At 42.4% G+C, this 14,113-nt stretch overlaps 2 protein-coding genes across 2 annotated transcripts in view; one reads left to right on the top strand and one right to left on the bottom strand.

The window, feature by feature from the left end:
- The window catches only part of ccdc157 (coiled-coil domain containing 157), an 8,334-nt gene extending 5,499 nt beyond the window's left edge, over window positions 1–2,835 (top strand). Inside the window, exons 8-10 of the mRNA XM_050050070.1 lie at window positions 804–943; window positions 1,070–1,140; window positions 2,383–2,835. Coding sequence (XP_049906027.1) covers window positions 804–943; window positions 1,070–1,140; window positions 2,383–2,638 — 467 coding nt within the window. The 3' untranslated portion in view covers window positions 2,639–2,835. The remainder of the gene's footprint in view (window positions 1–803; window positions 944–1,069; window positions 1,141–2,382) is intronic.
- Window positions 2,836–3,820: 985 nt separating this feature from the next.
- slc7a4 (solute carrier family 7 member 4) lies at window positions 3,821–14,024 on the bottom strand. The gene is made up of 5 exons (XM_050052236.1): window positions 12,653–14,024; window positions 10,491–11,555; window positions 8,510–9,216; window positions 8,163–8,271; window positions 3,821–6,035 (listed from the first exon to the last, which is right to left on the bottom strand). Exons 2-5 carry the CDS (start codon window positions 11,470–11,472, stop codon window positions 5,818–5,820), a joined length of 2,016 nt encoding a protein of 671 aa, XP_049908193.1. The 5' UTR covers window positions 11,473–11,555; window positions 12,653–14,024; the 3' UTR covers window positions 3,821–5,817.
- Between the last annotated feature and the right edge of the window lie 89 nt (window positions 14,025–14,113).

The raw sequence follows: 14,113 nt of genomic DNA, 5'->3' as shown, positions 1-14,113 counted from the left end.
ACACTGTTGATCAAGCAGGGTTTCTGACAGGCGCTTGTTCTCCTTTTCAAGCACGTTCACCCTACTCTCCATATCCTGCACAGATTTCTTGAGGTTCCTATTGTCACTCAGCAGTTCATCAATTTGCCACTGACTGTATTCAAGGCTAGCTTTAAGTTGATTCAAGTCTTTCATCATGACCTCCAACACATTCAGTTTAGCAAGTCTATCATTAATTGATTTCAGGAGCCCGATCTCAACCTCCATGACCCCATCAGCTTCATCCTCATCACTTACTTCTTCTTCAGAGCGTGGTCTTTTAGGAGTTGATTTGGTGGCATCAACTGCAACAGCTTGCCACTTTTTCTTAGCCTTCTTCTTCTCTCCATTAAGACTACTTGGTGAGCTTGCTTGTGGCATTTCCATCTGGGCAAGTTGATATTTCTCCTCAATAAATTGCTCAAGGGATTCAATTGTTTCAGTTGAATCCAGCCTGTCACAGCAAGGAGTATTCACAGGTCTTGCTCAGGACTAGGCCTGACTAGGCCTCACCACACACCATCAGCCCAGGCTTCATGCAATCGATCAAAAATCTCCAAGTGCAAAACTCATCCACGGCAATTGGTCTTCTGAGCGCACTGTACAACTTTTAAAAAATGGTTTGACTTAATATTAACTAAAAAATCCTTAAAATATTCACCAAAATACAAAACAATCCAGAGAGCGCACACAGAGTGCTCACAGAAGCCTGTACTGCCTATGCCACTGGCCGCACTGTAGTCATGTTCTAAGCTTTTACATGTTGTTCATTTCATATTTCCAAGGTACGGGAAATGTGCTTTTGGATATGGAGCAACAGCTGCAGGCAAATATCATTCGTATAAAAATTCTGGAGCAGGAAAACACTACCCTGCACACCAGCCTTGTGAAACTGAGGGAAAGAGCACAAAATAATGCCACTGGGGTAAGACGGGTGAAAATATGTAAATTAATGTGTATTACAAATGAATATAACTGAAAGAGGAGGTACATTCAGCTTCTTTTGTGGATGTTGAAAATGATATTAATACTGTGTCTTTTTCCCAAACAGGAAGCCTCACCTCAGCAGGCATGGAGCCTCTCTCCGCCCAGCACACCAGTAGAAATGCAGACAAGTCAGTTGTAAGTTAGATTTGTTACAAATTGCACTTTGAAACACATTAAAGGAACAGTGTGTAAGATTTAGGGGGAGTATAGTGGCATCTGGCAGTGAGGGTTGCAGATTGTAACCAGCTGAAACTTCTCCTGGTTAGAACTCCTTCACAGTTCATTGTTCAAGGAGGTTTTTACCAGGAGCTGAATTATCCACAGAGATCTAATACTCTCCAACACAGGTGGACTAGGTGATCAAAACTGGTAAAAACACTCAATAAAGCAGTTTCACATTTTAAAAAATTGAGCATAGCACCCAATCAACAGCCCACTCAACTGATGGAGCAGCTGACTGATGGAAGGGAGTCAGCTGATAGATCACATGATTCCTTTCTATGCAACCAGTTGGCAAATCTCATTCAGAGCGCCCTATTTAAACTGCTTTGGCCTGCCTACTGTTGCTGCTTCCTTTGCAAGCTACTTTGCAACCTGCCTCCACCCCAGCTCCTCCTTTTCATGCTGTATCTGACTTATCAATGTCATTCTGTTTGTCATTGATGCTTGCTCTGTTCTGTTCCCAGGGGGTCTTTGCTGCTGGTCTCCCTGCCTTAGGCTTTCCATGTAGGCGTATGGAAAGGCAGATAGGTTTGCTGTCTCTGCCTCAGGCTTTCCTCTTATGCACATGGAAGGGCAGAGAGGCGTGCTCTCTCAGCGTTTAGGCTTTCCATGTAGGCACACAGAAGGGTGGAGAGGTATGCTCTCTCCGCCTTAGGCTTTCCACGCAGGTGCATGGAAGAGGCCTTCTGCGTAGGCCTAGGAAAGGCAAAGAGGCCCCAGAACAGAGCCATACCACCAAATGTAATACTGCAAATTGGAATAAAGCTTTCTTTGACTAAAGTGTACCTGACTGAAATAGCTTTTTTTCCAAACCTTTTGCTCCAGAAGGGCAGGAACTATGGTGGCTGACGCGAAAACACCAATGGCCCTATCTAAAGCCAGGTGTTTGGTTTGTCCATTCTGGGCTACTGTAGAAACATAGTGGTGCATGGCATTCTGGGTTATGTCTCGCTACCTATGTAGATATGAATGGCTCATAAGGTGACAAAAAAATGATTCTTATTTTCAGGTGATTATACACTAAAGAAAACCTACTTATCATAATATATACAACTTCTGCCAAGATATCCCTTGAATCCTATACACACTGGAACTTTAAGTATACATGTTTACACCATTTCTCTAGTATCGCCTTTTATCTCCTTTGTCCCACAGGCAGAGCTGCAGTGCAACAGGGCTGGGCTACAGTCACAGAGGAAGGGGAGGAAAACGAGGGGAAAGTGGTCTGAAGTCAGCTGGGTCAGGGGATCATGTGTCCCCTGCTGTTGCCTCCCCCCTGTCCCTGCAATATCACCTTCAAACCCTCCACCTCAACACAGGCTCCAATGCTGCTAAAACCTATACAAAAACACGCAGTGGTTCTCCCCTCTCTCACTCCAGAAGCTTAAATCAGAGGAAAAAATTAAACTGAATGCGTAAATGCAAGATGCTTTTGCAGTTGGAGAGAGAAAGAACACAGCATTGTAGAAGGATATCTGGCAACATTATGACGTCTTATTGTAAATTATACCACACCCACTTTTTGTAGTTTTACACTGTCACTGTTTACACTTATTACAGTGGAATACCACTGTTACCACTACATTCTCATTGATTTCAATATAATAAACTGACTGTGGATAAACATGAAGAGGACTGTTCTTTTACTGCTGCTTAAATAGGGCATTGGTAGCTGTTGCACATTATGTTTCTGGATATATGATGCTTCTCAAACAAACCTGGATGTATCTGAATGGACAGCCTTCACATCAGTTGAGTCACATGGCTCTGGGTAAATATGTGGTCATGTCATGTACAACCTTAAGTGTCACACAGACAATGACACGGAGACAAACATATCGAAAGCTTTATATGCCATCTTGCAAGGGTGGGGAGTCGGATGTTTCCATGGAGACGCAAGTGCTCTCACGATTCACAGGATTCATACGCTGCTGAATCACCACAGACCTTTACTTCAGTCCATCCAAGATAATCAGTCATAGGTCTCATTAGTGCTCTGAGCTTTAGACCACACATACTGTAGATCGATGTGTATTAACACCACTTGCTTGTCATCTTTGCTTCTGCAGCACACTTAATGAGGCTTGCTTTGCAGCGGTAATTTGAGATGCAACGAACTCGGCTGTGTAATCTGAGTCTAATATGGAGCCCAAGAGACTTAGGTTGTGTCAGAGTGAACAGTCAAACACATCTTTTATTTGTTCTTGTATCTGTGTTTTCATAACGATGTAAGATAGTGACAAAGTATGGGGGACTGACTGCAAATAATATTACTAATTGCACAAACACTGATCTCTGCCCTAATACTACTTGAATGAACACCTGATGTGTCATTTCATTTACCTCACTTTTAGTAAGTTTTATATGGGGTTTATTCTGTGTCATTTTGAAATTCTGTGCATAACTTTCATTACCTTTAGGCCCAGGTTCCAAGTTGAATTATTTGTCTTTTGTTTTAGTTTCCTTCTTCTTTATATGAATACATACGTGTGTTATATGTGAGGTTGAGACTTTCTGAAACACCTTAGAAGCAACTTTTAAAACTTCAAAACTTGCTGCAATCAGATTATTCCACAATGTAGATTTTTGTAAATGCTGCTTCAAAACATTTATTTTTTAAATTCATAACACAGTCTTTTGCATTTTGTACAGACATACACTATAACAGAAAGATTCAAGAACTTAATGTGCAAGTACAGAGTACAATACTATTCAGAAGTAAGAAAAGAACTGGATCATTTATAACTGTGCTTCCTGGCACAAAAAAGACAGAGAAAGTGTTGAGAGAACGTTCAGCCTAAAAAAGCACCACAGTATCAACATCTGTCACTGGCCCCGACATCCAAAGCATAACTGTGAAACAAAAAGAAATCACCAGACAATAGTTTTCAGTGTGCAAAGTTGTACAAAATTCTCTGAAATTCTGCCAGAATGCCTCCTACTCTACATTCTCTTCCACGATTGTGTTTTGGTTTAACAACTAGAAAGCATGACGTCCTGTGTAAGAGTTTTATCTCACAGAGAAATAAATGAACAACAAATTTAATAAAACTGATAACTTTAACTTTGGGAATCAGTCTGCATCCATTATCACGTTTAAGGCCATCGGTTCCTTATGTAACATGCAAACACAAACTGAAATAAATAAAAACAGAATTCATTGGGATCTTTTTACATACGTTATGTAATAGAAAACAAAGCCTCACGTTCACTTACTGACACTGTTTACAAGTGCAGGCTGTGGGAATGTTATCTGTATGATATGAGTGTTCTCACATGTGTGCCTTTCTCTAATCTAGGTCAAACTGCAGACTGGCAACATGGACTAATACAAATCTGCTGGGATTACGGAGGCCTCAGACAGAGATGGAGCACATCCCAGGTTTAACATAACAACCAACGTCTGCCTGAATACCAGTTTTCTACCCTGTGTGTGAAGATTTCCATTCAGTAGGATTGTGCTTGGTTTATATATCCAATAATCTAATTATTTCTCAGGTCATCTCTGGAAATCACAATAAAATAAAAGCTCGATATTATATGTGCTTTGATTTCTAATCTCGTACCAACAGGGAGAAAGGGGTAAAGGACTGCCGTCTGAGTGTGCGTGAGAAAAAGACTGCACAAGAGCAAGATCAGTGACACAAAAAAGAACAGGGTCATGGGATCAGATTTAGGAGATTAAGTGAAGCTCTGAAGAGTTAGCAGCCACTTAAAAGGTGAACACATATTAATGATGAAGACTAACAGAGGTACATGCAAAAAATGTATAACACAGACACTGTGACACAGAGAAAAGGCAGAAACAGGAAAAAGATCTGTATAATAGTATAATAACAATGGAAATACTAGAAAAATAAATACATATCTTAGAATATGGGATTAAATAATATGTCAGAAACCACTATACTTAGGGCAGTCTATGAGTACCAGAAGGAGGAGATGGATCCAAACTATTAATTGTTTCTCCTGAGGCTTTGGGAGAAGAATGTGAGAAACAGGCAAAAATACAAACTCACAAAAATCTGTGCATTCCTCCGCTTAGCTAAAAAAATCAAACAAACAAAAAGCAAGAAAGAAAACCACATGCAACATACGATGCTGATATGCTCAAAATGATATCTTCCAAAAAACAAAAAAGACAATTTTGGTGAATGTTGATTTTCCAGCTCCAGATCCGTGTTAGCGTATAAAAAACATCCGCTGAGTATACTTAACTAAAAGTTTGTCACAAAGAAAGCACCATATATAACCTATAACCACGTGGATTCGGACAAACTGGCAAGGTTGCAAGAGAAGAGCTGGTCTTTTAAAGGATATAACTTTGATGCTTGGAGTTCACAGGACAGTATTAAGCTCTCTACTGTACATTCGAGTATTACAAGATATACAAATATGCTTCACAACGAGACAAGAGAGCGTGCATCCCATCCTGTGGTGTGCTTAGCAGAGCAACGAGTACAAACTGTGGCAGGCCAGTCACACGCTAAAGGAGGTGAGACACATAGAGGACACTAGTGATAATAAAGCGTATGAGTTGGAGACAACAGACAATACCAGGCAGTAGTAATGACTATGTTTGGTCACACATCATCTCTTTCCTGCGCTCTCTTCGGCTGTCGAGGCAGTGGAGGGGGAGATGTGGTGCGCCGAGGTGTCCACCTGTCCATCGGGCTGGACAGACTGCACTGTCTCTACCAGGCTGCCGCTGGGTAACACCACATACCGGGCGGCCATGTCTTTGGGCTGCAGCTCCCGCTTGCCCTCCTTGCTGTGCCAGATTCCATAGCCAAAATACACAAGCAGACCTGGGAAAGGGACAGCACGAAACACTTGTAACCATAATGACTCAACATTAAAGGCAGGGCACTGAACAGAAGTGAGTAATGAGCAAAGAGTCTCAACATATAATACAAAGGTTTGGTTTGTGAAATGTTAATGGCTTACATATTTTATTCTCTATTGGCACAATCAATATATATGTGCTATAAAAACCCATAAACAGACTGATATAATAGCTTTGATCACACAAATGTTTGGTTACTTAATCTTTTTGTTATAGCTGGAAAGGACAGTTCACCCCAAAATCAAGAATACATATATTTCCTCTTACCTGTAGTGCTATTTATCAGTCTACATTGTTTTGGGATGAGCTGCCAAGTGTTGGAGATATAAGCTGTAGAGATGTCTGTCTTCTCTTGAATATAACAAAACTAGATGGCACTCAGTTTGTGGTGCTCAAAGTGCCAAAAATCCATTTGAAAAACTCAACAGCAATGTCCCTTTCCAGAAATCATGACCGTGTTACTCAAGATAATCCACAGACCTTGTTCTGAGCAGTTTCATGTAGGGACTATTTTCTTTCTACGAGACTACACTTGCCAACGGTATCACAGCACAGAAGGATGCGCGGGCTGAGCGTACTGAGCGGGCTAACGTTACAGCTCAGCCGAGGTGGATGCCATTTATGTTTACATCTCACACTGTCACAAGCCTCTTGTCCATGAGTTGATGCATGCTTCCTTCTGCATTAGTGATACAGTTGGTCAATGTAGTTTAGTAGAAAATAGTTCCTGCATGAAACTGCTCACAACAAGGTCTGTGGATTGTCTTGAGTAACCGAGTCATGATTTCTGGAAAGGGACATTGCTGTTGAGTTTTTCAAATGGATTTTTGGCACTTTGAGCACCACAAACTGAGTGTCATCTAGCTCTGTTATACTGAGAGAAGGCTGACATCTTGGTATCACTGTTTGGATAGTTCACCTGCATATATTTCACAGCGTATTTGTAAAACTTCAACACCTTATTAGTTGAAATTTAACAGCTCAACTGTTTCGCTCTATTCTGTTTCAGATTATCTATAGAGTAATGTGAAAAGTCATCTCTACAGCCAATATCTCCAACACTAGGCAACTCACACCAAACATATGTATTTGTGATTTAGGATTGAACCCTTTCAATAACAAGAGGAATGGCCAACAGCCACACTGGTGGTGGTAAATAAACATGCTAACATTGGCTGATGGGAATATAAATTTTAACCTGATGATGGTGCTGGATAAAAAGTAAGACCATCACCAATGTTAATACAGTTCATCCTGAGGAAGGCATGAATGTGTGTAACTGTCACAGCAATCCATCAAATTATTGTTGTATATATTTTAACTTGCCCTTAATATGTCACAAGCTTTACATTGACTAAAGCAGATGAAACCTGTAATTTTATCAATGTATATATACTTTTTGATGTACTATTGATTTCTTGGCTTTAACTCCACCTAAGCTCTGATTTGAATGACGAAATCCCGTCTTTTTTTCCTTCACTAGCTGTTGTGGAAGGTAAGTGGCTGTTACTTTCTCTGGGGAAACATGCTCTGTGAGAGAGAGGGTGAGAGCCGAGCCTAACACCCTGTCGTGTGTAATATTCCATGCGTGTGCATCTTGTTAACTTGGTGCACTCTGACAGCACCCTTTAAACGGTTTACCGCTCCAGAGAAGCCTTAACCTAATGGAGCTAATCATGTTTCCACAGTCATCCCCTCTTACTGACAGGGTATTAACGCTGTTTGACCACCATCTCAATCCTCAGAAGTTTGCTGACAAAAAGGGAAAACTTTCTCTATTCCCTCGAAGTGCAGAAAATGTTTGCTTAATCTGATGATGCAACATTTATACATTAAGTCCACTAGCAGCAGAAGGCAGGGGTTTTATGACGGTGCATTCAACTACTTACTGAGATAACATTCACTTCAGGTCATGTGTGAGCTTTGGAAACATGACCTTAACAACATGCAAGGCAGTGTTTGTATAGGGAGGAGGTTGTATACCCAGTACTTAGAGTAAAACTACCCTGTCACCTTTGACACCATGCAGTGCAGGAGAGGTTTTTCTTCAGCTACAATGTTTTCTGCCTGAATTCTGGTGCCTTCTTACCTACAGCGATCCATACGGTGAATCGAATCCAGGTTAGAGGGCTGAGCTTCATCATGAGGAAAACATTAATGAGGATACTGGCAGCTGGAGTCAGTGGAACCAAAGGTACCTGTACAACAACACATGACGATCCAAAACCCAATCATAATCAATGTAGTTTTAATGGCAGTAACATTTGACTTCACATAAATGTATCAATTTACTTGTGATGAACTGCTGAACATAATTTAAATGTATGTTGCTGCCGGGACAGTGAAATAGGCCATGAGAGGCAAGACTGCGGTATTCAATCACCACCTTACACATGGAGTTGTGTTGTAGCTGTGAAGAAACATAAAGGAGCTCACCTGGAATGTTTTGCTGTTGGTCTGTGGCTCGTGAATCCATATGAGTGCCAAACTGAGAACATACGCCAAGCTGAAAATCACCAGCAGCATTGTGAAGCTCCAGAGCGGCAGCTGCAGCTGCTTGGTTCCAAATTCTAGCACGGCACAGAATGAGACCGAGCTCACAATCAGAGTCAGCACGCAGAAGGCCACCACCTCACCTGGCTCACAGTCCCCCAGCAGCTTGCCCAGGTATGGTTCCCAGTAGGCCTTCAGCTGCCCCACCCCGCGCCGCTCTCTCGTTGCCTGCCTCTCCACCAACTGGAGTTTGTCAGAGAAGGATTCATACTGCTTCAGCTCCTCAGTGTCCTCAGTTATGGTCTGAGACTCTGAGGGGGCAGGGGAAGGCTCGGAAATAGGGTTGGGGGTTGTGGACGCAGTTCCCTTGGAGCTGGATTTGTCAGGCTGAAAGCGCAGCACAATAATACTCGCAGCCACAAAGGAGTACGCCAGGAGGGTGCCGATGGACAAGAACTGAACCAAGGCCTCCAGGTCAAAGATGAGGGCCATGGTGGCCATGAGGATCCCAAACACCAATATAGCATTGACAGGGACTTTGGTGACGGGGTTGACCCGTGCGAAAATGGAGAAGAACAACCCATCATCTGCCATGGCGTACACAATCCGAGGGAGGGAGAAGAGATTACAGAGCAGCACAGTGTTCATGGCTAGAAATGGGAACAGAGTCATTATCAGAACATTAGTCAGAATACAGCACTGTGCAACAGATTCATTGTTTTGCAAGTCACACATTGGTCTCAAGTCTTTGCAGAGTCATTATCAGAACATTAGTCAGAATACAGCACTGTGCAACAGATTCATTGTTTTGCAAGTCACACATTGGTCGCAAGTCTTTGCACTCAAAACAAGAAAGGTCTGACTCAAGACCCGAGTCCTTTTGAGAAACTATGAGTTTCGAATCCCTAAGGAAGTCATAAGGGTGCTCTTCACCAAATGCAAAGCCCTTTTAACAACAGAGCAACGTTAGCTAAGCAGGGTCCATGTCATTGGTCCGACAGCCCATTGGTTCGACATCCCATTAGTCCGACTGTCCGCGGTGCTGAACGGCTCGCGGCGGGCGTATGGTGCGCCGCGACCGGCTTGAGGCGGAGCAGGCTCACGGCTTATGTGTTTGTCACTTTCTTTTTCATTTTAACCCACACCATGATCTTTTCCTGACCCTAACCAAGTGTTTTTTGTGCCTAAACCTAACCAGACCTTAACCACAGGGCATCATGATGATTTCGGAACGGACTTAGGAACAATGAGTTTAATATGGTCGGAACAATGGGATGTCGAACCAATGGGCTGTTGAACCAATGGGCAGTTCCCAGCTAAGCATTAGCTTGCTTTGTTAGCATTGTCTTCTACTTAATGTCCTTTGTACGACTTCAAATGTTAAATGAAGTTAGATGTTGTTGTAATTTCTGACCCCCATGTTTTGTTCACTGCAAGTCATTTACTGTTGACCATCGCATAGTTTTTGGACACAGACGAAATTATCTTTGGTTTAAATTTTTCCAATTGGCACTCAGTAACGTAGTTTAACATTCGTTCTGGAAACTTAAATGCCAACTTGATGGGAATGAATAGCATTAACGTAAGGTTGATTCAGGAAATAAATGGAAATGAACTGATTCGTGGCACACTTTTTAAGTAACATACTTTTTATTCTTTGGGTTTTGGGGAAAGTATCAAGTATTTTCAAGTCAGACAAGTCTAAGTGAAGTTATGATGTGATTGGTGTTAGAGTCCAAGTTAATTTGCAAATCTTTTTTGATTTTGTCTAAAGTCATCAAATTTGTGACTCGGACCTGACTCGAGTCCACACTTCCGCTGTGTAATCAATACTACTGCTAACAGACATGCCTACCACATCTATGTTGTTATACTTTCTAACAGCCATTTAAATTGTGCTCCTCGATTAAAGATTGACACTCACCACAGATGGATCCTACTGCCACAACAATTCCAGCCCAGCTGTAACCACGGCGGAAGAAAGCATCTGCTAGAGCTGAGTTGGGGTCCAGTGTATGCCAGGGTACCATCAACGTGAGCACCGTGGAGACCAGGATGTAAGCTGTTGCTGCAAGTCCAAGGGCGATTGCAGTAGCAATGGGAACAGCTTTCTGTGGGTTCTTTGCCTCCTCACTTGAGGACGCAATCACATCAAAGCCCACAAATGCGTAGAAGCACGTGGCTGAGCCCGCCAGTATTCCAGAAAGCCCGAAAGGCGCAAAACCTCCTTCTTTCTGGCTCCAGTTGGCTGGTTCAGCCAGAACAAAGCCAAATACCAGGATGAAAATGATGACACCCATGCTAATAGTGGAGAAGATATGGTTGAGGTAAGAGGACACTTGGACTCCAAAGGAAATGAAGAACGAGGCAACAACTAGAATCCCTGCTGCAAGGAGGTCAGGGTAGTGGGCAAGGAAGGGCACGTTCCACTGCATAATGTGTGTCTCTGTGAAGTTCTGGATGGCGTGATTAAAAATAGAGTCCAGATAGCCACTCCAGGCACGTGCCACAGCAGCGCCACCAATCATGTTCTCCAGAATCACATTCCAACCAATGAGAAAGGCCCAGACCTCTCCCACGGAGACATAGGTAAACATGTAAGCAGATCCTGTTTTGGGAATGCGTGCTCCAAACTCTGCATAACAAAAGGCAGCCAGTAGAGAAGCAAAACCTGCAAAAAGGAAGGATATGATGACAGCGGGCCCAACCATGTCTTTAGCCACCGTTCCCGTCAGCACATAAAGCCCGGAGCCCACCATCCCACCAACCCCCAACAGAGTCAGGTCCAGGGTGGAGAGACAGCGTTTCAGCGATGTGGCCATCATGTCATCATCCAGTGTCTTGAGTCGGTTCAGTTTCTGACAAAGGTGCACCACTGGGGTGCAGCCTCTTGGACAAGTTGCCATAGCTACGGAGTTAGACAGGCCAGCTGGGCAGGATGGTGATGAAAACAGTCACACTGGAGCCATTACCTGTCTATGAAGATGACCTGCAGGACAGAGCACAAATGCAATATTGACCAAGAATGCATCAAAAACAGGAAAAAATACTGCATGTATGCTGTGTATTTCACATTCAGGTCAGATCAAGAAAAACAGCATGATATTTGGACTTAATGCACTTTATGTTGATATTTTAGCTGGACACAATGTTCACAATTCCTATAGCATGAAAAGTAAATATCTTGTAAAGCTTGGTTATAGACATTAAATTGGATCTCATAAACTCTTTCATGCAGTAGACTCCAATGTTACATTTCTAAATGTTAGTAGCAGTATGGTAATAGTATTTTGCTTTGTGAGTAGTTGTAAAAACAGCATGTTTACTTGCATTATATTATATAAAAGAAATGAAAACAATCCCAAATTAATCCTGCACGACTCAGCAGGCCTTTTTTTAAAATGTAATCGATCTGGCCGTTTAGCACTTTAATTTAATCTAGTATCTCATCTAGATTTGGCTACGAGGCCTACATATGTGGCACACTCATCACTTAGTGCGCGGCCAGCCAGTCCACGTCATCTAAAAGGCAGCGGGTGCGCTGATGTGTAAAACAAAAGCTTCAGATACTGGACACACAGAGGATATATGTTTGATTTGTCCGACTGCCAACAACGTGTTTAAGCTTTACATCAGTGGGACCCAGTGTCCATCCTCCCGGTCTGGGCGGTGCAACATCCGACTCCTGCCCTCGATAGGCATATGGCGACAACAGGACGCCTCCGTTATAATTACGTAACGCTTTATTCCCCTCTAGAAATAAACCCCCGCAATACTAAACGCTACACAGTCATTTTCATAGTCAAATCACCATAACCACACACCGTACCGTGGAGAGAACAGACGCTGACGGGAATAAACGCTATTTTACAGCCAAATTAATAATTTAAAACAAAATGGAAACAGATGCAAACACAGGATTGTCATCAGACTTCCTCTCTCCTGGATGAACTGGATATGCTGAGCGACATCGCACTCTCAATTCGTGCGTGAGCAGGTGTAATTATTTAACAGGATTCCCTTTGTAAGTGCAAAAAGAGAAAGCTCAGTAAAAACACAAGCTATAGGCTACAGTCGATGCTTTACCGTTGTTGTTCAGGGTCTCTCATTTGTGCTGCGGCAGGTCCGGTGCTGGGAGAAGTTGCCGGGCTGCATCGTCTGGTGATGGAGCAGAAGGTGCGCCGAGGAATAAAACCAACATGCCCTGCCTGGGCTGCTTCTTAAAGGCACAGTCACCTTTATGCTCCAAGGGCTTCCCCGCTGCGCCCCACCCATAATAATACAGCAGAACGGGACATTAACAGGAGCAGGGGGTCCCAGAGGGGCCCCGGACCCTCACTATATGCGGTCATTCATTATAAATTTAGACATCTTTGAAAATCATGGGTAGATAAGTACATTAACAAAGTACCTGCATATACTTCAAGTGACAAATGCATGCCATAAAAACAAAATTACAGTCAAATTCTGCAAATACAATACACAACATAAAAATACAGTGCCAGCCTGGACAGATGTGACCTCAGTGTCCATGAGAGTAGTTAACACGGGCCCAAATGGACACTAGTTATGAGTTATGAAGCAGATTTTGTGCCTGAACTAGCTGTTGTTCAGAGACTTGACATTAGATAATCAGCATACATATTAGCCAGCAATCACTATTTTCTATCTGTATATGACAAAAATACCGAAGAAAATTAGACATTATTCATTTAATTGAATAGTTTTATAGTTCATATGCAACAGATTGCTACTGACTATTTTACCAAACAAAATGAACCCCATGAGTTGGGTTTGCCTTTTTGAGGGAGCAGCAAATGGCATCAAATTAGTTTAACATGACTCCTTCTTAAAACAAGGATGTAAGTTCTGAGGTGGCAATATGATTCACTTGCAAGGGTCTGCTCTCTGTTCTGGACCCCAGTGCCGGCTGTATTTATGCCCCTGAAGGCAAGCATACTTTTGTTTATATTCCAGTGGGCAGCCTTTAAGGCCCTGCAGAGGAACAAAGAGGCCACCCAGAAATATGGGGCACAGTAAATTTACAGTACAGTCAAGTGCCTGACTATGGAGACTTTATATGTGGTCATAAAAATCTTAAATTTGGTCAGTAGCTAGTAGGAAGAAGATGGATGTGATATGAGATCTGTTGTTGGGACCTGGTCAAAGACTTAGCAGCAGCATTATAGTTCACCTGATGTAAAGATGTCAACAAAAATAAATTATAGTCCAGGAGGGAATAAACAAACACATATATGATCATATCCATATCGGTTTAACACAGAACAGGCCTGGGTGTGCCAGTGTTACTCAATGAATGAACAGGTGCATGTTTTAACCAGCTCTCCATGGGGTGATGAGCAGTGGCAGCCTTCCAGTAAACTCATTTCTAATACAGTGCTACAGAAAATACTAAACTGGGAGAGATTTACAGCAATGTTAACAGAGCTCAGTTTTGTTTAACCATTTACAAAAGACAAAGACATTTTGACACTTTCAAAGCATTTGCTTTACAAAAAAAAGTGATGTAATTGAAAAATCAATCCA

This window comes from Epinephelus moara, chromosome 8 (assembly GCF_006386435.1).
Source record: "Epinephelus moara isolate mb chromosome 8, YSFRI_EMoa_1.0, whole genome shotgun sequence".
In the NCBI taxonomy this organism is placed as follows: domain Eukaryota; kingdom Metazoa; phylum Chordata; class Actinopteri; order Perciformes; family Serranidae; genus Epinephelus; species Epinephelus moara.
The sequence above is the reverse complement of the archived record's forward strand: the minus strand, read 5'-3'. Positions and strand labels throughout refer to the sequence as shown.